Source organism: Carassius auratus, chromosome 27 (genome assembly GCF_003368295.1).
Source record: "Carassius auratus strain Wakin chromosome 27, ASM336829v1, whole genome shotgun sequence".
Taxonomy (NCBI): Eukaryota; Metazoa; Chordata; class Actinopteri; order Cypriniformes; family Cyprinidae; genus Carassius; species Carassius auratus.
The window spans coordinates 324,060-348,969 of NC_039269.1; the positions used below are offsets into that span (position 1 = coordinate 324,060).

A 24,910-nucleotide genomic window follows, 5' to 3' on the forward strand; every position below is an offset into this window, starting at 1 on the left:
GTGGATTTGCATGTGTCTTGTTTGGGCGCATGTGGTTGTGTGTTTCCAGTGGGGGAATGTTTATGGAACAGACTGTGTGTGTTTTTGTGTTAAGGGCAGTGAGGCATCTTTTACAAAGAAGTACTGTAGTGGTGTCATGGAACATATCAGATGGCAATGCTGTTGTACTTTTTTACAAATTGTAAATGTAAATGACATTACTGAACCGTTACAATGTTATGTACTATATTACTATGGTTCATACCCCAAAAAACATGGTAATACCATGATATAATGCCCTGAAGTACAATAGAAATTCCATTCTTTCTAGTTTAAGTATTATTTATATACTATTTTAAAATGCATACTATTTTGCATTAGATTTTATTTCTTATATTTTCAGTTTCATTTCAGTCTTAATAATTTTATGCGCTTTTCTTTTTAATATTTCTATTTTTAATATTTCTATTCTTTTTTTTTTTCAGTTTTAGTCATTTTAGTAATCTAACTTTTTTTCAGTGGCCCAGGGAACATATTTTTTTAGTTTTTAAGTTTTTAATTTTTTGTATGTAATTGATATTTTATAATATTTCAGCTTTATTTCAAATAACATTTTTTTTCACTTAACAAAAACATACCACATATCATAATATGTTCCGTAAAACTTTTTATTTATTTATCTATTTATATGCTTACTTCGATAGGGTCATTTCTCTAGAAAGGCTTTTGTAAAAAATTAATACATATATAAATAACCAAAATAATTGTTATGATAAAAAACAAAACAATGTGAAAGTGACAGTGACGTGACCCATACTCAGCATTCATGCTCTGCATTTAACCCATCCAAAGTGCACACACACACACACACACTCGGAGCAGTGGGCAGCCATTTACGCTGCGGCGCCCGGGGAGCAGTTGGGGGTTCTGTGCCTTGCTCAAGGGCACCTCAATCGTGTTATTGAGCCAGCGCTTAACTATCAATGTAAACATTGTTATACCATGGCAAAACAAGCCAATACCATTTTAATAGTTATATTCCATAGTGCTTCAATGTTACCATATACATTGGTACCATGTCAAAAGAGCGTGATAATATTATGCCAATTTGATATATTCCACAGTGCTGAATGATTATAATATTCCCATACAGTGATATTTATATGGTATTACCACTGAACACAAAAGACTGTGGTTAAGTAGTAGAAGCTTATCATATTCTTTTTGTATGGTACATGCCCAAAAACCATGATGATTTCATGTGCCTTTTTGTGAGTGATCTCTTTTGTGAGTGTTGCGAGCATGTGTGGGACAGAGGGAAAGGGTGTGTGTGTGTGTGTGTGTGTGTGTGTGTGTAGGATGAGGAGGGCAGTGGGACTGCTTTAATCACTGAGTGTGTTGTCTGAGAGCAGTGGGCTGGAAAGAGCTGACTGGAGCTGCTCTGTGGGGAGAGGCTCTTCTGGGAGAGCTTAGAGCTCAGCTGTTAGCCGTGTGAAGAGCTACACAACCATTTGCTTAACCATTCAATGTCCCTCCTTTGGAGGGGGCCACGGGATTAGTGCCAGAAGCATTTGTGTGTGTGTGTGTGTGTGTCCGTGCTGCTTAAGGGTTTGAAAGGACAGGAGGTGGGCTAGCACATCTGCCACAAGGCTGTGAGTGTGTGTTTGTTTGTGTGTGTGTGTGTGTGTGTGTGTGTGTGTGTGTGTGTGTCTGTGTGTGTGTGTATGTGTGTGTGATTACCGGTTTTGGGTTGGGGGTGGACACTTTAGTCACAGTGATAAATGGCTTTTGGGCTGTCAGAAAGCCTGGACTTCAATGGCTGTCTTATATTTCCACTCTTCCTGCACATAGCTGCATCTGATGTTCTTGCTGCAGCGCCTGAAGACGTTTGAGCTCCTAGTCACAGGGAAATTGAACGGGAAATTATATTGTGATATACTTGGAACCGATTAACAGGAAGTACAGAAAAAAAAGTCACATTTAATGAAAATCAGATTTAGCATGGTCCTGTCAGAAAGGTTTGGGATGTTTCATTGGCTTTTTGGTGACAAATAGATGATTGAAGTCGACAGTGTTTTATTAAATGGAGTTTTATTGTTGCATTTATCATAGTTATTTTGTGGTAGTTTATCATATGCACTTGTTTTGCTAGACAGAAATAAATATAATTGGATCTTGTATGAGGGATATTTGTAACAGCTTTAATGTATTTATGACACATACACTACTGTACTAAAATTTAAAGCACAATTGTTTTATTTTAATCAACTCAGCATTGGTTGATATGTTGCTTGAGCACCATATCAGCATATTAACATTTATAAAGGATCATTTGCACTGAAGATTGAGATAATGGTTGAAAATTCAGTTTTGCCATCACATGGATTAAGTACGTACAAAATTTTTCCACGTTTGACAGACAGGGTTTCTGTTCCTAAGCTGTGGATATCGTTGTGAAATCCAAAATCTTGCTCCACATATGTTCTGATTGGCTATGATTGTCACATCACACATTTCAGTAAATAGGTTTACATGTTGTTGACGGTGCATTGTCTAGGTCTGTTATTCTGACTTTAGTCCGGATAAAGGGATTGTATCACACTTTAAAAGGATAAACTTCCAAAAATCATCATTTTAAAGTGCTCGTAAATGCACTTAGCATTGACAGAAAAATTACTTATCTCTGGTTAGGAAATGTTGATGTGACTCTTGTGACCAGATTCACAGTCCTGAATATTCTTGTGCTGTCATTTCTTTTCTGATCTCGTTTGAGAATATTTTATATTCATGCTCTATGTGACTGGTATTTTAGGGTGCAGATGAGGCGTGGGTTAAATTAAAATGAATAAAGTGTCGTACAGAGGGGTTTTGCTGCTATGAGTAGCCGTGCATACTTTGTAAACAGATATCTGACTTCTAATTGAAAGCAGTGATGTCGTAAGGTTTGCATTTATCCTGTCTCGGCTGTATTCGTAGTCTCCAGTTTCACTTTGATGTGACAGCCTCCAAGGGCGATCGCTGGATTCATCTGCTTGTGTGTCACTTCAGAACACATCTCGCACATCAGGACATGTCGTACGGAGAACTTTCTCTCACACGCTCGCACTTACCCAGTGTGCATGAATGTCTCATAATCTACTTAATTCCACAATGTTCTGAACAGAAAAACAGCTAGGTCTGTTTCAACAGATGCCTGTTGTGAGAGCATTTCTCTCACATCACGTGTGTGTGTGTGTCGGCGATGTGTCTCCATGGGCTAGCTCTGTTTAATTAGGTCTGTGTAGGTGGACAGAGGCAGGGGGGACATGTGGCCATACGGTTGTCTGTCCTGTGCCCTCTGATGATAGAGCACTGAACATGGGCTTTACTGATCTGCCGTCTGTGTAAGTGACAAAGAGAGGGACAGGGAGATGGATAAGGATGGAGAGGAAAAGTGCTGTTAGCGATGCAGGAAACAAAACAGGTACTCGTGTGCTGGGTTTTTGCTGCTCTAGGAATTGAATAAAAATTCTGATTGCTCATCAAATGTCTTAGGGTGTACTCACACTAGGCACGGTTGCCATGAACCGGGCCCGAGTACGATTGTCCCCCCTCCCCCCTCCCCCTCTGGCCTGCACTCACATATAGGGTTTCAGCATTCGTGCCGGAGCACGCTTACGTCATTATGGTGCGACGGTTTCGCGATAAACAGGAAGAGCGGCGCGCTCTGAACACAATGGAGTGCATCGCTCTGTTTTCTTTGTGGATAATTTTGTGTTGTTTGGTCCACAGCCTGTTGTTAAACAGATGTGTCGCCTTAGTGGCGTGAAAATTTTCACGTAATCGTGCTGCTCGTATGAGGGTGTTTGCAAGGTACCAGCTGAAGTGCGGCAAGGACTTTGCAGTTTTTAGTTTTTTATGCGTTTTGCACCTCTGCCGTAGACCAAAGCGACCCTTTCCCTGCCATGTTGGTTTTGGAGCGTCGCAAAACCGTGACGCAACGCGTCCTTTTCCGTGCTCCGGCACGGTTAGCGCTCACACTGCATTCGAACCGCGCCCGAGTCCAACTGAACCGTGCCGCCCACCTCTTCCAAGCGGGCCAGGGCCGGCTAATCGAGCCGCGCCCGGGCACGATTCGGAGCACTCACACTAGTCAAACGAACCGCGCTTTGGTGGTCAAACGCACTCGGGCACGGTTCAAACTGGCTAGTGTGAGTACACCCTTGCATAAAAAAAAAAGAGCCTGGAGACTTTAAGCTTCAATAGGTTGCAAAAGCACCGTAAAAGTGATCCTTAGGTTTCAGATCCAAAAGTTTGACATTTGTTGGTAAGATATTTTAAGGATATGAGAATGAGTGAAAATTTTAATTTTTGGATGACCTAAGATGATTTATTAGCTTGAAACCAGGTCTGAGGTCTGACAGTCTAGCTAATCAACAGTCTAGACCAGCTGCCTTTTCAAACTGGTTTTAACTTGATTATCCAGCTGGGAGTGAGTTCAGAAACGAGAGACAGAAAGTGCGAGCAAATGAATGACACTAGCCGCAGAGGAAAGAGAGATGTTCCCGATGAAATAGAGAGAGCGAGGAGATGCAAAGATAAACAACAGATGGCGAATGTGTGTTCCTACTCATCAAAGCCACCGGTGGCTAGAGGTTTTCGTGTCCATCACGTCTCTGGTGACCAGGGTAACGCAGGCGAGAGGCCAGGCACCAGGCGCTCAGTTTATCACAGCCCCCCATCCTCCTGAAGGGAAACGCAAGCCCCCATGTGCCACACAGCGTGCGAGAAAGAGGCCCTGCTGAGGGTCTGATGGTTGCTGAAGCATAAACAAATTCAGAAGACGATGTACACAGTAATGGCCAGTAGACTAAACTGTGTGAACACACAGACATGTGTCACGTAGGGCAGCTCCACACATTCAGATCTGTGTCATTTAATTAGAAAATCCTCTAAAAATTTAAATTCTGTCATTATTTACTCCCCATTATGACATTAGAAAACCGTATGACTTTGTTTTTTTCTTTTGAACACAAAAGAAGGTGTTTTGAAGAACCAAATGGTATTGGGTCTCATAGATTATTTTTTTTCCATTATATCCTTCCATCATGGAATAAAACTACATGAAATGACCAAGTGAAATTACCAAATCCAAACATTCATCCATCCATCCACCCACACTGATTTGTGTTGGTTCTGTCAGTTTTGCTAAGTCAGATGGGTATATTCACACTTTTTTTTTTGTGGTTTTATTCCAACTGTAAATGTCCTCCAGGATGCAACACATGCCTTTCGGCCAATCAGATTGCATCGACAGACCCAACTATTGTTTAAAACAGCATTCAGGCCTTTTAAGTGGGCAGACTGGGGTCTGTGATATTATCATTCCTCTAGTCATTCAGGACAGCTACAAGCTCTTGAGTCCTGGGGAGTTCGCCAAACGCAACGCAACGGTGGAAAATTTAATCACACGGGCATGAAAACAAAGAACGCTATCTTTATGATGGGACAAGCAAAACAAATAGAGCCTTGAGTGTGGAATGGCAAATTAAGGAAGATGCTTATTATCCAAAAATGTTGCAGATTGAAGACCAGTTTCGATTTTTATTCTTTACTTCAATAACCCAAAACGGACCCAGGTATAGAAAAAAATACATTTGGCTTGACTGAAGACATCACACCACAGAGCAGCCACAAGGCACAATTACAGCAGGGTTGTTTTGACTTCTACATCGCATTTCTTTGACTTATAGCCATAGCAGCTCCATCCCAGTGACAAGCTTACCAGCCGAGTGCTTTTGTTTTTCTAATAAATAAGTCAGCACAAATGGGCATTTTCCCATGTGGAGACGTACGGCCCTGGCAGACCACTTTTATATGTAGTCTTGTCTCGCATGGCTAAGCAGATGGAGACAGCACATCAGCGGCCCATTAAAATGAGGTTGTTATAGTTACATTAGTCGTGTCTCATATGGTTTGAGATCATTACCCCTGAGGAGAGCGAGTGTAATTGATGTAGTGGACGTTTTTTTTCACTTCTCAGCTTGACGTTGGCATTTTATATCAGCAGTGTTACGCCCAAGGGCACGGTACAGTCATGCCATGCGGTCACCGTCTTACGGCGTGACTCACTCTGCTGTGACACATTGGAACACACCAGCTGTCTGTCTGTCTATCTATCTTTCTATCTATATCTGCCAGTGTCTCTGTCTTTCCATCCATCTGTTTATTCATCTATTCATCTTTACTGTAAGCTGTCAACAGTTGAAGTTAAAAGTCAAGCTATTTTGGGTGATGGTTGTTGATACAGGAGGTATGTAAACATAAATACAGAAATATTAGTGGTTATGAAGTCGACATTTTTGAATCCTCGTAATGCATTTTTAGTTTTTACATTTTCAGGCTCAATCCGGTCCTTAATGGAATGAACTGATCCACAAAGAGCTTCTTGTTGTCTCGTCAGTGTATTTTGTGTTTTTCTTTTTCTCAGATCTTGTTTTACAAGCCTTCATGTAATTACCTAATGTGAGAACAGTGTTTAAAAGTCTGTCTACAACTCCCAGACTAACAGCGTAATTATGTTTGTGTCCGTGTTTATAACAGTTATTAGTGACTACAGCGGTTTGAGTGAGGAAATGTTAGTTAAACTGACGTGTGCGCTCTGAACCAAACACAACCTGAATGAAACCCATTACTGGGCCTCTGCACGGCTGCAAGACTGTGAAACCCTTTGTGCCATGCCGCGGGAGCCTCTCCAGCTCTGAAATACGATACAGAAAACCTAACACCTCGACTCGAGTACACGTTATGATAGCTGTGAGTGGCATGTTAGGGCAGCAACCTCTCTCTGTTTCTCATTCATTCTCTCTCTTTCTCTCACACAGGCACACATTCGCATTCTATCCTACTTCTTTCATGACCTCATTTATTTTTCCTTTAATATCGGTAACACTTACCCAGGATTCCGGGCTCTGACTGTCTGGCCGTCTGGCTACCCTCCTTCCTGTCGTCTGAATACAGCTCTCTCTTTTCCTGTCTCTCTTTCTCTGTGACCTTAATGTGTTGAGACTGTCTGAGATGTGTTTCTGTCCACATACAGTATGTGTGACCTCTTACCTTTGTTTTGATGACCCATGTTGGTGAAGACCGTTCGTCTGATTGAGTGTGAACATGTTATTCAGCACTTCTGTGGAGAAGTTAAAAGAAGCGACTCTTCCAACTCACCTACATACATACTTTTCGTTTTGTTTTGTTTTTTTTGTAGTGAAATAAACGTTGACATATGGAAACAGCTAAATACTGCTGTTTATCACTATGCTTTGTTTTTCAAAGCAATTTTTTCTACTCCTTCTTTGAAACACTGCATTCATGGCACTGAAGAAACGGTTAGATACTTTGCAGCGGTCAGATGCAACGGACACAATAAGACAGTTTATGTAAACATCCCCTAACTGTCTTTTTTGTAGAGCTACTTGGTGGGTTGAGACTTTCTTATTCCAGGAAAAGACTGTGCTTCACATACTGTAGAAGGAAGTTCCTGCTAGCGTTTCATACATCAGTATCGCATCTCCAGCACACTCTAAAATAGGCTTTTAATGTGGAGGTATTTTTTGTGACATTGAGGCTGATGCGAACTGAATCTCTCTCTTTTGTTCTCGCTTTTTCCTTCTCTCACTCTTTCTCACAGGAACCTAGAAATAAATAATGCTGTATTTTGGCGTCCATTTTTTCCTAATGCTGATGCTCATACTTTGAGTTATTGAGGCAGTGTTAAGGCACATATTCTGCATGTAACTTATCCCATGCCATTTGTGTTATGCAGACACCAATGATGCCTGGAAATGTGCTTTTCAATGAGCAGAGACTGATAATGAAACTTTTATGCAGTCAGATTAACAATCAAAATAATCATAGTAGCCAACAGCCTCATAGTTAGTCAAGTCAAGTCACCTTTATTTATATAGTGCTTTAAACCAAACCGATTGTGTCAAAGCAACTGAACAACATTAATTAGGAAAACAGATGAATTCAGTGATGTCGTCATCATCCAGCTCAGTTCAGTTTAAATAATATCTGTGCAATCATTTGCAATCAAGTCAGCAATATCGCTGTAAATAAAGTGTCCCCAACTAAGCAAGCCAGAGGCAATAGCAGCAAAGAACCAAAACTCCATCAGTGACAGAATGGAGAAAAAACCTTGGGAGAAACCAGGCTCAGGTGGGAGGCCAGTTTTCCTCTGACCAGACAAAACCAGCAGTTCAATTCCAGGTTGCAGCAAAGTCAGATTGTGCATTAGTCATCTGTTTCCTGTGGTCTAGTCCCGGTGGTCGTCTTGAACAAGGTCTTTACAGGAAATCTGTATCTGGCACTCATCTAGTTGTCCTGGTCTCCGCTGACATTCAGAGCTGGAGAGGTCTTCTCTAGGTGCTGATCCACCATCTGGGTTTCATACGTACTGGATCCGGGTGTCTGCAGTGACCATCTGATCTGGATACAGACTGGATCTGGTGGTCGGCCTGTCATGATAACAACTTTTTGTTGTGCGATATATTGCTGCAGAAATAATTGCGATAAACGATAATATTTTCATTTTAAAGACCAGTTTATGCCACTAAATGTATAATCGTAATGTAACAGCATAATAATGCAAGAAGGAGTACACACTTCCAAATGACAACAAACGTAATTTTTAAGAGTATTTAGATCATGGAAATTAAGTATCAAAACACTAGATACAACAAAAAACATTTTCTAACAAAGTCCAACGTAACAAGTAGAAAAACAGAAAAATGCACAAAGAACTTGAATGGAGATTTTTCCATCTACAGATTTTACCCTGACCTTCTTTTCTCTGTAAATTAAGGGTACACTCTACTGCTGAAAAACACTATCACTACTCAGCAGTCAGATGTCCGTATGCACAAAGGCACAGGTCCCTAAACTATACCATATCTGCAGATGAAACTTATGAATCTTTTTTTTTTTACTTTAACTAGCACCTCATGGCTATACCATGTTATGTACAAGAGAATGCAAAAGACACAGGTGCAAGTGGAATCTACAAAATATGGTGACATAAATGTTTAAGTAAATATAATGGGCGATATATTGCATCACCAAAAATGATTGATGTCATCTACATATATTATGCGATAAGTCAATATATTGATTATTGCGACTGGCAATCTGGTATCTATGGTGACCTTGGAAAAAGAGAGAAACAGACTAAAAAATAACGTAGATGTCATTCTTCTAATGATATAGCAAGTATATTGGGTGTTATGTGAACTGTTCCCGGTTCCGGTATACCTAATTAATGCAGCCTAAAAATCATTTAACGGATTTGGATATTAGTGTGTCGTGTAAATCAGATTAAAGAAATGGGTCCAGAGTGTGTCTGGCTCCCGAACAATGTTTATTGTAGTTTATTACAATAAACATACCGAAGGTAGTTTATTCCAGAGTTTAGGCGCTAAGAAGGGATCTGCCACCTGCTGTTGATTTTGATATTCTAGATATTATCAAATTGTCAGAGTTTTGAGAATGCAGTGGATGTGGATGACTATAATGTAACAAGAGCTCTTTCAAATACTGAGGTGCTAAACCATTCAGGGTAGAGCTGAAGATCCTTGCCCGAACCCGATGGGGGGCTTAATTTATATCATCTTACGCAGGCTCGGGCTGGGCTCGGGCTTGTGCTCCAGGTTGCAAGGTAAACGAGCGGTCATGTGAAGTGTTTCGATTAGCGTGAAAAAGATGCAAAAATGGATGCTGAGTAGGTGAAATGGAGGCTTGCCTCTGGCAATTACGTTTTGGTTGCACCATAAAGCAAAGTCTGAGGTGTGGAAAAGTTTTGACCATGTTCATAATGAGAATAATGAGTGAATAATGACGCACCATCAGTGAGCGCAGGAACGCATTGAAGCCATCTACAGTGGATTCAATCATTTTTCTCCACAAAAACATGTAGGCTTAGCTTAATCTCTGTGACTAAAGGTTTTTCAGATGATAACTAAACATTCATTGAGTCTTAAATGCATAATGTGGACAGAGTGTATACACTAATGTTGGCATTATTCTTTTATTAAATGTCTGCTAGTGGCGAAGCAAATCCGGCAGAGCCTTTATCTTAATTTTGTTATTGCCAAATACCCATCTTAATTTAAAATTGATCTTAATTTCAATTTGTTATTGGTGCATTGGTCTATGTATAGGCTAAATGAGCCTATGTCTATTTAGTGTGCTGAGATGTTAAGATGTCACAGAGGACTTTATTCCAACTTACAAGTGGTCTAGTCTACGTTAGTTATGAATAAATTGTTAAAATATGTATAAATGACTAATTCTTGACAAAAGTCAAAAGAGCTATGTGTGTGCGCACATTTGAATAATGTCAGGCTGTAAACGGGTTTGGGCTTTTAAAAAGCTGTCAATCAAAATGTACTTGTCGGGCTCGGGCCGAAACCTGTTGGGCTTGGGTCCTGTCAGGCCTAACTTTTATAGCCCAATTACAGCTCTAATTCGGGGCTTTATAAATAGTAAGCAATATTTTACTGTACTGTCTTATCTATTAAAAAGAAAAAGCACATTAAAATAATAACTATAAAAATAATCTTACATTGGTGGAGGCATTGAACTTCCAAGTCATATTTAGAGAGAAGAATATTATGTGGATTTTGGGCTCTTTTGACTTGAGCCTGCTTGCAATCACTCAGACTAATAAGCACCCAGAAAACACTAGCAATTGCAAAATAATGCTGTAAAAATCATTGAAGATACCCTAGCAATGCTCTGGTAGTCACCCGCACTTTATGGCAGCAGGTTTCAGAAGGTTTTACAGAAGGTGTCTTGTTCTCACCTGCAGCACTCATTATTACATCCTTCCCCATTGCAGTGTCTTGGAAGCTGTCAAGCTGCGGTTGGCCATGATCCTCTCTTTCTGCTCATCTTCATGTCTTCTTATTTATTTGCTTCCTTTATTTCTGTTAACATTTTTATCCTCAACAACTTTGAGATTCAGTTTTAGTTCTAGATGCACTCATCAAACATGCCCGCATACTCTTTGATGCTGTTTTAATGACGTGTGTTGGTGTGTTTTCTCCTAGGGCTTCTGTAAGGCTGGCACTTTCGCCACCACTGACGCTGACGTGAGTTTGGGGGCCTCAGGCTGAAGTCCCGGTGCTTTGATGAGGTAACGGCAGACCCCAGAAGCCCAGCCCCTGTGTTACACCACCCCTGCCCTCTCCCCTCCTCCCTACCCCTTTTCAACCAGCCTAGCCATGGGCCAGAAGATCTCGGGGAGCATCAAGTCCGTAGACGTGCGCGGGGAGCCGTCCTACAGGCCTCTGAGGAGGGAACTGAGAGGGCCGGATTTCTTCAAGCCAGCCCGGCTGGACCTACTCCTGGACATGCCCCCTGCTCCATATGAGCAGCAGCTCCGACATGCCTGGAACTCGGATGACCGCTCACTTAATATCTTCATCAAGGACGATGACAAACTCACCTTCCATCGGCATCCTGTTGCCCAGAGTACTGATGGCATTCGTGGAAGGGTGGGATACACGCGAGGACTCCATGTTTGGAGGATCCATTGGCCTGCTCGGCAACGGGGCACACATGCGGTGGTGGGCGTGGCCACAGCAGATGCCCCGTTGCACTCGGTGGGCTACACTTCTTTAGTTGGCAGTGATAGCGAGTCCTGGGGCTGGGACCTGGGGCGTAACAAGCTCTACCATAACAATAAGAACCGGCCAGCCTCTTCTGCACCCACATACCCAAGCTTCCTGGAGCCAGAGGAGGCCTTTGTGCTGCCAGATGCCTTAATGGTGGTGCTGGACATGGATGAGGGCACATTGAGCTTCATGGTTGATGGACAGTACCTCGGAGTGGCCTTCAGAGGTCTTAAGGGCAAAAAGCTGTACCCCATTGTCAGCGCGGTGTGGGGCCACTGTGAAATCACCATGCGTTACATCAATGGCCTAGATCGTAAGTATAGACTTTCTCCAAAGTAGACTATTTCTCAGAATAGTTGTTTGATACTTGATTGAAATTGAGGTTTCAGGTTGGAGGTTTTGTAAACTTACTTGAATTGGGTTGGTGTGGTGTGGTGTAGTGGTTAAGGCTTAGAAACCTAAAGAGATTGCTTGTTCAGTTCCATCATCAGTTTACTCCAAAGCAAAGCATTAACTGCAAATTGCTCCCAGGTGATTAGCGCATGGTGTTGTTAAAATGTGCATTACATTTACCCTGCTGAAAAAAGAAAAAATGTCTTAAGCCATCCTTAGTTGGTTTGCTGGTCTCCCAGCCTGTTCAGGGCAGGCTGGTCTTTGACTGCTCTTCCAGCCTGGTTAAGCTGATTTTCAGATAGTCAAGGCTATATGTCTAGTAATGCTCCTGGAGTGTTATTGTCCTGCAGAGTTCATCTTCAAACTAGTCAGCACACTACCCCGGAAGTTTTCAGTAATACAGGAGACTTTAATTAGCTGCTTCAGGTGTGTTTAATTAGGATTTGTGTTAAAGTCTGCAGTACAGTGGTCCCCCCAGGAGCAGGATTTGACACCTCTGGTCTACTCTAGACAGTATCCTAGTGTGGCCCAGCTGGTGTTTAGGTGGGTGACCAGCTGGAAACCACCAAAAGCCCTTTAAAAAGCCAAAAGACCAGCTTGAACAGGCTAGAAGACCAGCAAATCAGCTCAGGCAGGTTTAAGAAGTTTTGTTCCTCCAGGAGAGTGCTCATAAGGCCTTCTTTTTTTTCCCCTTGCAATCAAAACCCTGACCTTGTTGTGCCATGCTCTACTAGTTCAGCTACAATAACACTGTGTTCTATGTCAACATTGCATTAGATGTTGCCATGAATTGTTGGTATTTCAACATACAGGTGTAGTTAGCCAGTAAAGGGAGCCTGAGTACTGTTTCTTGTCTTCTGTCCTGTTAGTTCAAGACCACAATGTAAAGAGATGGAGTGTGGTTCTTCTTTCAAAATGTCCCTCAGGAAACTTGGGCATTGCTGCAAGCATGTATTCATTATTAATGTGCAGGAACAATGTAACATGCAATGACAGTGAGGCAGGAAGTCTCAAAACATTGCTGGCTAGCTTAGCTGTTTTCTACAACTCATATAGCATTAGGGTAACGAGTAGAAGATCTCATTTTGATATTCACAGGAAACATGTTTATGAGTTTGGTGCATGTATAGTTGCATATTGTGTGTGTTGTGCAAATGATTAAGTATTATTTTCAAGCACTCAGAGCTATCACACCATTCACAAGGCTATACACTGAGCCTCTGTGTTTGTAAAGGCTTGAAATTCTCCTTCACCCATCATCAGCATGTGTTTTGGAAACACCTTTTTCTAATCCGCTTCTGCCAGGCAGACGATGTGTGTGTATAAGCCAGAGAGTTTGTGTGAAACGGCATTTTAAAGCCAGAGGCATGTTTTTGTAACCCTCTGAGCTTTATTTGATAGCACAACCTCAAGGTGTTTTTTCTCCTCACATCTTAGAGAACAGAGATTCAGAGAGTCATCTGGTAGATTAAGCTGTTTCTCCATGAAAGAAGCTCCATGTTCAAACATCCATACCTGTGGATGTTTTATTTTTAGCTTACTCTGCTTCATGTCATTCTAAAACCTGCATGACTTTTTATTTCTTCTGCGCAACACAAAATAAGAAATATTGTGAAGGACTTTCTGGTCCAGATTGGACTCTGTTGACTTTCTTTGTATGTACAGAAAAATTAGTATTTTTTTTTTTATATTAAGCATGATCCATGATTGGAATGACATGAGGATGGGTAAATAATGATAAAACTGTGAAAGGCACCAATGTTTAATAAATAAATAAACTAATTGCTAATTACAATCACAAAATTCCCTCTTATTTTTTGAGGAATTGACTTTTTTCACAACAAACGAAAGGCCTCATTCCCTGTAGATGTTTCAATCTGTTGATAGAATTGTCAATGTTGACGGAATAAAAGCGTGATATCCCCTTCATAAAACTTGTCATTGTACAGGACTTCAACGTATTAATTTAACAAGTAAGCCCATAAACAGAATCCTATCAGCGTCATTTCAGCCCTGTTTATATGGATTAGGTTGCTTTGGCCTCGGTGTCGCTTTACAGAGTCTTCTCCTCCCTGGTGTGTTTCCGTATCAGGGGACACAGAGCAGAGTGGGACACTCTCAAAGCCCCCTCATCTGAAGTTGAAAGAGCCCCCTTTTCTCCCTTTCAGATGGAAAGAGCAACTCAGTAAGTGGTCCGAAGACCGTTTGAAATCTTTTCAAAGCTTCTAGTAAGCATGTCTTTATTTGCTGGAAAATTGTATGAAATGAGCAAAGCAATGTGTAATTCTTCAAAAAGAGAGAATTCTATGAATCTCAAGAGGTGTTTGGGAAAGCCATCTTTGGACCGGATCGCTGAGCGGATTCCAAATTAGTGTTAAGATTTGCTCTGAGGATTGTGGGTATATATACACGTTTTAGGTGTTTTGCATATTTTAAGTCGCGTGCAGGAGGCTGTTAAGCACATTTCCTTGTGGAATGCAGCCACAGCGAGAGAGAGAAACATGGGTAATGAATGCAGCAAGGAAGATGAGGTCGGGAAAATGTAAGCTGTGACATTTTTAGATATGTGCAGCAAAGTCTAAAACCCCAGGCTTAATTTTAATATATATGCAAGGATCCTCCCAACACTGACTTGTTACACATCTCGGCGGACAATAGCAAACTAGTTTCATTACACACACACTCAGAGCTGTCTGACTGAATCAGACTCCTCTGTGGTAAATAGGTCTCGGAATAGATACTTAAGCGTCCAGGGTAAGAGACTGTGAAAGACAGAAAGAAGAGATAATGTAAACACAAGAGAAAGAGAGAGACTTGTGTCAGCACCCAGAGAGCTACCTACTTAGAAATAATTTTTAAATGAATAAATAAATAGCAGTGTTTAAAAACCTAGTGAGCTGCTTAATCAAACAGCACATTTGGGCATCATAGACTTGTATCTATATTGTCTGCTAGAAATGCTTTCTAGGTAGACAGCGTTCTAGTTTATGAAACAGTATGCCCGTGATGCTCAAAAAATACTTTGTAGGCAGCTCAGGACACACCTATTATGAGTGAAAATAGCCTGTATGTGAGTGAGAGGAACTCTGCGAGAATATTTGAGTATCTGTGAGGGAAGCCTGAAAACACTGATTGTGTGAGAACAGGAACTCAGACGAGTGTGAGTGTGGGAAAGAGATGTTATTTGTGTCTGGTTGTGGGTGTGTGCGTACAAGTTGTGAGAAGGCGAGTGCATGTTTTGTGTGTGAGAGGGAGAGCGAGGAAACTGTGAGAAGTAAGACGTGTTTCTGCCTCGGTGGAGCCCACGTCTGTCTGTTCTGCTGCGCACCGTGTGTGTGTGTGTGAGCGACAGCACCCTGAGAAGTTATCCGCATGGCGGTGGAATAGTGTTTATCACTACCGCTATGATTCATCACACTGCAAATGAAAAGCAGCAGGCAGGCCCTGGACAAGTCTCACTACTGCGCACACTATACATGCTTGGGATGGGACAGGATGGGCAACTAGTGCACCTGTGTGACTAGATGATTAGCTTATCTAAAATCGTTACTACATTTCTGCTTTAGCATTAATATTTTAGTGGTGGTGATTAACTTATAGACATTTCTGTTAAGATCTCCATTGTTATGAGGACTGTATAGTTGACTACACATATTTACTTGCAGGCGGCACTTTATTTTGTTATTTGATACATGTAGATCGACTTCACCAGCTATGTTTTCATCCACCTATTTGTATGCACATTTTGGGATATCACAAAAAAATGCTGGATGGAAATGCTGAGATGCGCATGAATTCAAAAAATTTGCACCAAAAAAATACAAATACACTGTACTAAGTTGGATAAACTTCTTATCGGGTAAGAAAACATGCGCATAAACTACAATGGAAACAGGGTATGTTTTTTTTTTTTTTTATCAAAAAGGCAAGTGACTGCAATGGGACAGCATAAAACTTAACCAACCAACGGACCTCATGCTAAAATGCTTGAGCAAAGTATTGTCAAACTAACTCCCAGAACTGCGCTCCGAAAATAAGATAACATGACTGTTTTGGTCTGTTCTGAAGTTCATAATTAATTGTATACAGAAGTTATTATATACAGTGTCTTCTCCTACTGCAGCAAATTAAATTGTTCTTCGTGATGTTTAGTTCAAGTTAATCAGAAAGTGATGTTTTTGTTCTCTTCAACTCACTGGATGGAAATAGTGCTTTTTTTGCCAATATTTAATTCGATATTCCAATTCTGGGCACAAGTTTAATTCATTCCTATGTTTCGTGGATGGAAACATAGCTTCTGAGTGTGTTGTCTGGTTGTTTTTGTCTATATGTTTGGGCACAATTCTGAATTACATTGAGAATGTGTTTTTTTTTTTTCTCTTTTAATAATTCTAATTCTATTGGAATTGAAGTAGCGAACTGGAACTACAACTGTAAATCGAATTTAAATATTTGTAGAATTAAAATAGCTTAAAATTAAGAGAAATTCTTTTCATCTTGTTTGACAGATTTGCTTTAAAATAATACGTTGTCATACATTTTCCAGTCTTCACGGGAACTATCAATCAAAGGAATACATCACATTTTAAATTATTTTAAAATAGGAAATTATTCTAACTTGTGATATTTCATTCCTACCAACTATACACAGTCAAAACACACACATGAGGGGATGACTGACATTGCGAGCAAAAAGGACCAGACAGTGACACTATTCACCCTATTACATGCTGCATCATTCAATGCTAGGTCTATGACACATAAGTCTTTGTGATTATGAGGTCAGCCAGCCAGTCTGTCCACATCCAGTGCCATTATGCCATCAGTGATGAGGAAGATGAACAGAAAAGTGTTTGACTGTATATAAACTTGCACTAATTGCCAGCGTCCAACCAAGAAATGAGCGAGAAATTGACATGCGTCGTCCTGTTGTGAATGTGTAACACAGAGTAGATATAATTGAGAGATGTCTGTGCTTTCTCTTTCTCTCTCGCTCTCATTTGCTCTCTGACTGGCAGAAGGCTGCTGTCACTGTGCCCTGTATTGTCAGGGATTAAAACACCAATTAGCTCTAGCTATGATTCATCACACAATAGCGTCTGATCCACATTCCCGCTCCGATAGCATCCTCTCTCAGTCTGAGCATCAGAGAGAGAGAGATATGGAGAGGACGAGACGAGGGCAGGTATACAGAGAATGTAGAACGTGTGCTACATGGATAATTACTGTCAGTCGGTGGACAAAACGAACAAGAAAAGACACAAAAGCACACTGTCGTGTAAACACAATCCCTGAGACATACGCAGTGTCCCAGTGTCCCCTTGAATCTGCTTTTTCTCCCATATATGTTTTTTTTGGTATGACGGAGTGATGTCTCCCTGTCTGTGTGAGATGTGTTAGCTAAGTGGAGCGGGCTGTTATATGGGTCAGTGGGTTAGCACTGCAGACTGTTGCTGGCCTGAGGCACTTGCCTAATAAACTGGCACGGTCGTCTGCATCTTATCGGAGAGATTACCGTTCTCTCAGGCTCTCTTGGGTGTGTGTGTGACTCAGTAGTGCTGTTTGGGCCACATCTGTTCCTTAAAACCTAAGCTATGTCTGCTAAGCTGTATTATATTATTCCTTTTGATGTTTGCGTCCCTGAAAACACCTACACTAAACGCTTCTACAGATAAAGGCTGTCATGCCCTGCTAAACACAGCTTAAACCAGAATTTTCGTACTGATACCGATAGGTTTAGTGCTGGTCAGTGGACCAGGATAGTCAAGATGTTAATCAAAAAGTGTTGTGATCAGTATTTGCCCAAGAGCACTCATGAATTCGTCAAACGCTGTATTCCAGATACTATGACTCAGAACACATTAAGTCTAATCTTGCTTATTGTTTTAAGATGGATAACATGGACATTGGAAAGCAGCCCAAGTGTGTTTGCAATGTGTTTATTCTCCTCTTCTGTCTCTAATCGGCAGATGACAGCAGCTGGCTCAGATTTTGTGTGTTAATCCAGAGGCTTGTGGGAAATTAGCATTTGGGTAAGGGAGTCAGAGCAGGGCTGTCATGCCTTTTAATTGGCCCATCAGCATCTGTCAGTCAGTTGCGGGATGGGGACACCTGCTGTGTCTCACATGAACTGAGCTTACCAATGCAGTGTGAATCCTACATTATAAATAAATAAAAATAATAATAATACGATTCTGAAAGTGCCAAAAATGCCCCAGATGTTTATGTGTGGGCATCCTGTCATTGAATTTACCTTTTTATCTATTATCTAGCATTTTGTAACTTTTTGTAATCTTATCTATTTACAGGTTCAGTGTCTCTGTAGATACATTATATTGACCTCAGATGTTCTTATCTTTTCCTCTAAAAGAATATGTTGCCATAGTACTGCTATGATATCAGATGATAGTATTGTACTTTGATACACACCATGGCACTTCTTGTATTCTTTATCTCATTCCATACTCTGGAGTTTACACGGTTCTTCAGTCTACTTCAAGGAATGCAGTCACGCCCAGCCTTGCTTTTTTAGTTTGCCATGAAAATGTTGTGATGACATTTTATTTAATATGACAAATATTGCGATGGAGAATTCATTACAAATGACTGATTCATTGAGTTGAAGTATTCAACATAAATGGACAACATGCTGTGTTTGTATTTGATTAAAAATAAAGAGAATAAGGTAAGAGAAAGACAGTATGTTAGTCTGCAAGGTGTCGGTTAGTTAGTTAATAAGTTATTGTCTTTAAGTGTCTTAGAATGTAAATGACTCTCAGTATCTGTTAGTTAGTTAGATTTAGCTAGTTAGATTTAGTTAATTAGTTCAAATAGAAAAATGTGGTGTCCTTTTCAGACAATGCTTTAATAGTCTATCCACAATACCATCTGGTACTGGGCATGAATGGAGAGCACCTGGCATAAGTAGGGAGGGAACAAACAGATGGATAAAGAGTTAAAGAGAGGACGGAGAAGTGGGCCTTACTCTTTTCAGGACAAACAGCTTGGCTCCATGTTAATTGAGAGCCAGTCATTAGAGGATTAGTTTGCTGGATCAAGTTTCAGCTAACGCCATAAGGCCGCAGCCTCACCCACAGCTGTTACATTCATCCTTACAGTATAACAATCACACACACACACACATGCACACACACAGTTAAGTCAAGGGGAGGTCAAGCACATGCACAGAATGCCTCTGTAATGCAATGAAAGAAGCACAGGAGATGTAAAAAAAAAAAAAAAAAAAAAAAAAAAAACTGTTTTCACAGACCAAGCTGGCAAGCTGCCTGTCGTGGTGACATGATGTCTTCCCCTCCCGCCCTGAAAATGTGACATTTATGAAAGTGTGTTATTAAAGCTTATTATTACTGCGTGATAGGGGCACCTAAGGTGGGCTCAATACCTCAAGCTCATGATATTTCGAAATGAGACTTACCTTCATGATTGCTGACCGTGCAGTTTGTGTGACTTATCCGCCTGTGCACACACAACAACTTCTCCGTTGGCTTACTAAGCATCTTGGGTAATCTCCTGAAAGGTTTGTTTTTTAGAAAAACAAATGATAGACAGAAGCTGTTTGTTTAGTGTATAGTTGCAGGGTCTTATACCAAGCTGTTGCAACACGTCAAGCGTTATTCATGCACACTTCTGGATCAAACCCAACAAATGACAGCCTATAATTTATTACACCGCCAAAGGCTCAATAACCTTATCAGTCACGTGCTGTTGTTTACTTAGCTTAACAGTTTTGGTTACACTGGCTTGAAATCGCTAGCCTCCTTTGTAACCTGCTAGTGGAACGGATCCACGTTTGATTCTTGCTTTGTTCCCTCCCTACTCCATTGTTCAGCACGTACTGTCCTTTCGGCACTGCTCTGCGATATTTGCACACCTAATTGCCTGAAGGAGTTTCCGTGGAAACAGACATCATTCAGTCACTGACAGAGACAAAGGGAGAGCGGAGAGTGAGGGAAGACAAAGTAAAGAGAGACAGTGTGTTCAGTGATTGAGCTGTGGAGGCAGTGGGCTCTGTTAATAAGCCCGCCTGCTGGCTCCTGACTGACTCCAGCTCATCAGATCTGGCATTTCTCATCCTTACACTTATCCAACAGTAAGCCTGACCACACAAATGAGAGAATTGGGTGACCGCAGACATGTAGACGTTTGGATTATATTAAGCGTTATTATCCACAGAGCTTTAAATACAGGCCTTGAACTCCATTGCGCTCGCTGTGTGTCTCCCTGTGTGTACGTATGGCAGTCTTTCAGGGTGAAAGCAGAAGATATTTTACAAATTTGTTCCATGGCGGAAGTGCAATTGATGCATTTGGAAGAGTTTAAAAGAAGAATCTTGGTATTCTGTGTCTATGCTGAAAATAATTGCTTTGAAGAGAATGGCTTAACTTTGACTTTTTGTCATGTGTATTGATATTATAGATGTGTACAATCATTAGCATGACTCTTTAAAGTAAATCAGTATGCTCTTATAGTCTTGCACCTACTCTATAGCTGTTTGCTATTCTGTGGTTGTTTTGGATGCTGACTCTCCTCTAAAATCCTTTAAACGAGAAACACGTACTTGAGAAGCGAAACTGCCCAATATATGTGGGATATGTAAATATTTATACTTATTTTTAGAAAATGTATATTTCATGTAGTTGTAATATGTCTGACAGCACTGGCAGATTATTAACTTAGGGGTCGTATGGCGTTGCTAAAATATAACATTTTGTGTATTTGGTGTAATGTAATGTGTTTATGTGGTTTAAGGTTCAGAAAACACATTATTTTCCACATACTGTACATTATTGTTTCTCCGTTATGCTCCGCCTATCTGAGATTTTTACAAAGCTCATCGTTCTGAAAAGCAAGGTCTGCACTGATTGTCCAGCTATATAGTGCGTTGTGATTGACCTCAACAAGACAAGACGAAAATAATAAAAACCCTTTACAAATGAGGCATTAGTTGCATCCAGTGGAGACATAATTACTGATTATAATGACTTATACTGTCTTTTTACGCATTGTGTTGCATATTGTACCAAGTAAACAAATCTCGTGTTTGAATCATCAGTGGAAAATCCAAACATATGTAAACTAACTAACAGACTGTGAGTCAGAAGCGCCAGACTGTCCTTGCATTGAAGTTGAAATTGCCCCACTTTATAGACACAGACACCGGCATAGTAGGCTACACTCATAGTAAATAGTCCTCATCCTCTATAAAATGCATTGCACACATCTAAATATTTGGGTTGAACTGTTCTGGAACAGTGTTGTAAATACAACTTAACCACTGATTTCTAGTCGTGTCCTCTTTTGGAAGACCAAACAAAGTAGTTTCGTTTTCACAACGAAACACACAGCTTCTCCAAAACATGGCGCCAGTGTTAACAGCGAGAATCACAGTTACGACTCATTTCTTTGCGTGAACATTTTGGCAATGTTATGCAAATCTTCCCACATCATTGGGGGGCATGTTAGAAGAAGCTGTTTTAGGAGGGCATGGACAAGTCTTAACTTTTATAAAGAATATCTCTTTGGATTTGAGACTTTAGTCTGCAACTTTACAGATCTTCTTTATGCACCAATAGCTTGTAACTTTCCAAAGATAAAGGAAAAGTGTATGACCCCTTTAATTTAGTTTTAAAATGAATGAAAAAATCTGCCAAATACATTTTGGTTTAAGATTTTTTTTAAAAGTAAAGTCAAAGTAAATTTGTCTTGTTTCAGGAATTGTTTGATAGTTCAACTGGACAGAATTCTCCTTAAGAACAGGATTTTTTGGCAGTGTTATCCATGTCTGTTAGTTTTTAGGCTTATCTATGTGCTAATGCATACCAACAAAATTTACAGCCTTTCTTTTTAGGGAAATTGAACCACAAAGATTGATCACCCGCACTCAGCTGTGTGTGCAAATTACAGAAAATGTTAAGTGCAAGTATCAGCTTTAACTCAAGACGGAATCTTTTTAAGTCTGTGGATGTGCTCTCCGATCTATCGATTCTTTCTCTGCCTCCTCACTTCTCTTCTGCTATATGATCTAAAATCCATGGGAACTTCTCTTTACAGCTATTATCCTTTCCTTCAACCCTTTTTGTACATCATGTAAACATTTTGTTTTCTTTGCATAGGTACAAGGTATGCAATTTCTCAGTAATGTCAAGTGCACAGAAACCCTTCTAATCATCACTGAAGTGAACCTGTTGATTACCTGGACCACAGTGTGAGGAAAGCTGCCAAGTGGAAAGTGCTCTTGAGCGGAGCTGGTGCCGTTGTGGGGTATGGCAAAGGTTCAAATGCAGAGAGAATTGCCTTTTCCTAATGATGGCTTCATTATCTTCCTTCGCCTATGTGGTGTCATCATTTATCTTAGCGCTCAGTAAAACTTGACTACCCTGCTGAAGAAAGACCAACCTAAACTGGTTTGTTAGATATAGCTGCTCTCCCACCCTGGCCAGACTGGGATTTGAATCGATTTAGAGGGTCTTTCTTGAAGACTAGCTAGAAAACCTTCAGATCAGCTTGGTAAACTAGGCTAAGAGAGTATCTTAAACCAGACTATAAGTTTGCTATCTCTTATCTTGTTTGCATTACACTTCAAAAGTTTGGGGTCAGCAAGAATTGTTCAATATGTCTGAAAGAAGTTTGAACTTGACGAAGCTGAATTTATTTTATCAAAAATAATATTATTCAATTTTAAATTACACAATGTTGAAAACGCTTAATTATGCAAAATGCATAATAGTGGTCGACCGATATATCGCCAAGGCTGAAAAATTGAAAAATGTAAACAAATCTTTGAATGACTAATGAATAGTTAATTTCACAAACCTTGCAAACTTGCAAACTGAATCTAGCTGTGAGTTCTTGTGAAGTGTGCATTTTTATCCAACATGATCACGTTCTCTGCGTGATAGTCGGTCCGTGTGAATTGAATGCTTTAAACTTTAAACTCCTGAATTCAAATTATGCTGGGATTTATGCATTTGTCCACTGTCATATTCATGTCATTTTCTCTGTGTGCTGTATGTAAAATGAGTGTTACACATACTTTATCTGAAAAAATATGATTTCCAATGCACACAAACTTTCCAGAATACTGAGTGCCCTGTTTACATCCTTTTTATTATATTTGTATTAAATATTTATTTATTTGTGAAAAATACTTTAGTATAGTATTAGAAAGTATAATTCTGTTTATTTTACCCATTTTTTTTTTTTATCCATTGTCAAATTATTTCAATTTTCTTAATTATGAATTAAAAATAAATTATATCGGCTTTATATCGGTTATCGATTCAGAGTTCAAAAGAACAGCATTTCTTTGAAATAGAAAACTTGTGGATCATTACATTATAACATTATAATAATCACTTTTAATCAAATAATCTGAATAAAAGTATTAATTTTGTTCCAAAAGCTCTGACTGAATCCTAAGTTTATGAGGGGTAGTGTCTGTTGTTCCTTGACCAGCATAAACATACTTGCTTAATAAACATGCTTAATGTTTGTTTGTTTGAGAGAGAGAGAGAGAGAGAGAGACAGACAATCTATCTCTGCAGTTCAATCTGGCTCTGTTACTTGTGGTAACTGGGTCTGGCAGTTCTGTTGTTCAAGGTCAGTGATGTGAGGTTGGAAAAGGGTTCAGATCACCTGGTTTAATGGGCAGAGTGTCTGTAAGAGAGCCATGAAATGAAGACAGTCCACCCACAGAGACTCTTCCCTGTCTCTCTACTGTCCCCATACAGTACAACATGCTTGCCAGCGGTAGCATTACATTCGCACACATAAATTAGCAACTATCAGCATATGCAAATGAGCATGACTGGTAGAATCTGTGGCAGCGGGTGTTTGTGCGGTCGAGACAAGCAGTGACTGTAGCTCGCTGCTTTCGATGTTCCTCTCATCATTGCACTCAGGCTTGTTTACCCAAGCGTAACGAGATGATGTTTGACACCGTGTGACGACGAGAGAGAAGTTCACTTTGAAAGCAGGGCCTCTAACGCTTCGCTTGCTCTCTGGCTTTGATCTGTTAAATGAAATGTCTCATCCTGAGTAGCGCATTAAAGGAACTCACCTCCTCAGATTAAGATGACGTGCAAATTGCATATCAATTAAAGCGACTGCTCAAGGCTCAGCGCTGTGATGGCATGGCCATCAGTCACTTTAAAGAGTATTAATACGCGAGGGGTGGGGAGACTTTGGATATGATGATATGAAGAAGTGTCGTCGAAGACAGGTAAAGGTGAGAGAAATGAATGCATGCACAAAGAGACTAACAGGGACTAGGTAAGACACATCAGGTGGTAAATTGAATTAATCAAATGAATAAATCATGACATCCTCATGACACGTGAGAGCAATTTTGTTCATGAGGACACCAGATCTTTCTGGCCTTCATCGTGTTCCAGTCCAGTCCCTGTCTCTTTTTCGTTTCTTAAAGAAATAGTTCACCCAAAAATTGCATTTTTGTCATCATCTACTCACCCTCATGCTGTTCCAAACCTGTATGAGTTTCTTTATTATGTTGAACATAAAATAAGCCATTTTGAAGAATACTGGTGATGAAACAGTTGATGGTCCCCATTGACTTCCATAGTTTTCCTACTATGGAAGTCAATGTGACCAACAACTGCTTGGTTCTTCAAAAGTCTTCAGGATATATTCTTCTGTGTTCAACATGAGAAACTTGTACAAGTTTGGAATGACATGAGGGTGAGTGAATAATGACAAACTATTTATTTTTGAGTGAACTATTCCTTGGAATGCAAAAGCTTAAATTTAAATGAAATATGATGGATAAATCAAATACATTTGAAGGGTTATAACAAGCAAATAGTTAAAAATGTCTTAAGAACTTCAAATTTTATTTACAATTGTCATTA

At 40.2% G+C, this 24,910-nt stretch overlaps 1 protein-coding gene across 3 annotated transcripts in view; it reads left to right on the forward strand.

Moving 5' to 3' along the window:
• The window catches only part of spsb4a (splA/ryanodine receptor domain and SOCS box containing 4a), a 70,356-nt gene that overhangs the window by 27,383 nt on the left and 18,063 nt on the right, over window positions 1-24,910 (forward strand). For all 3 annotated transcript variants that reach the window (XM_026205009.1, XM_026205008.1, XM_026205010.1), the window contains one exon: window positions 11,064-11,943. In XM_026205009.1, the coding sequence (XP_026060794.1) occupies window positions 11,238-11,943 (706 nt within the window). In that variant the 5' untranslated portion in view covers window positions 11,064-11,237. The remainder of the gene's footprint in view (window positions 1-11,063; window positions 11,944-24,910) is intronic.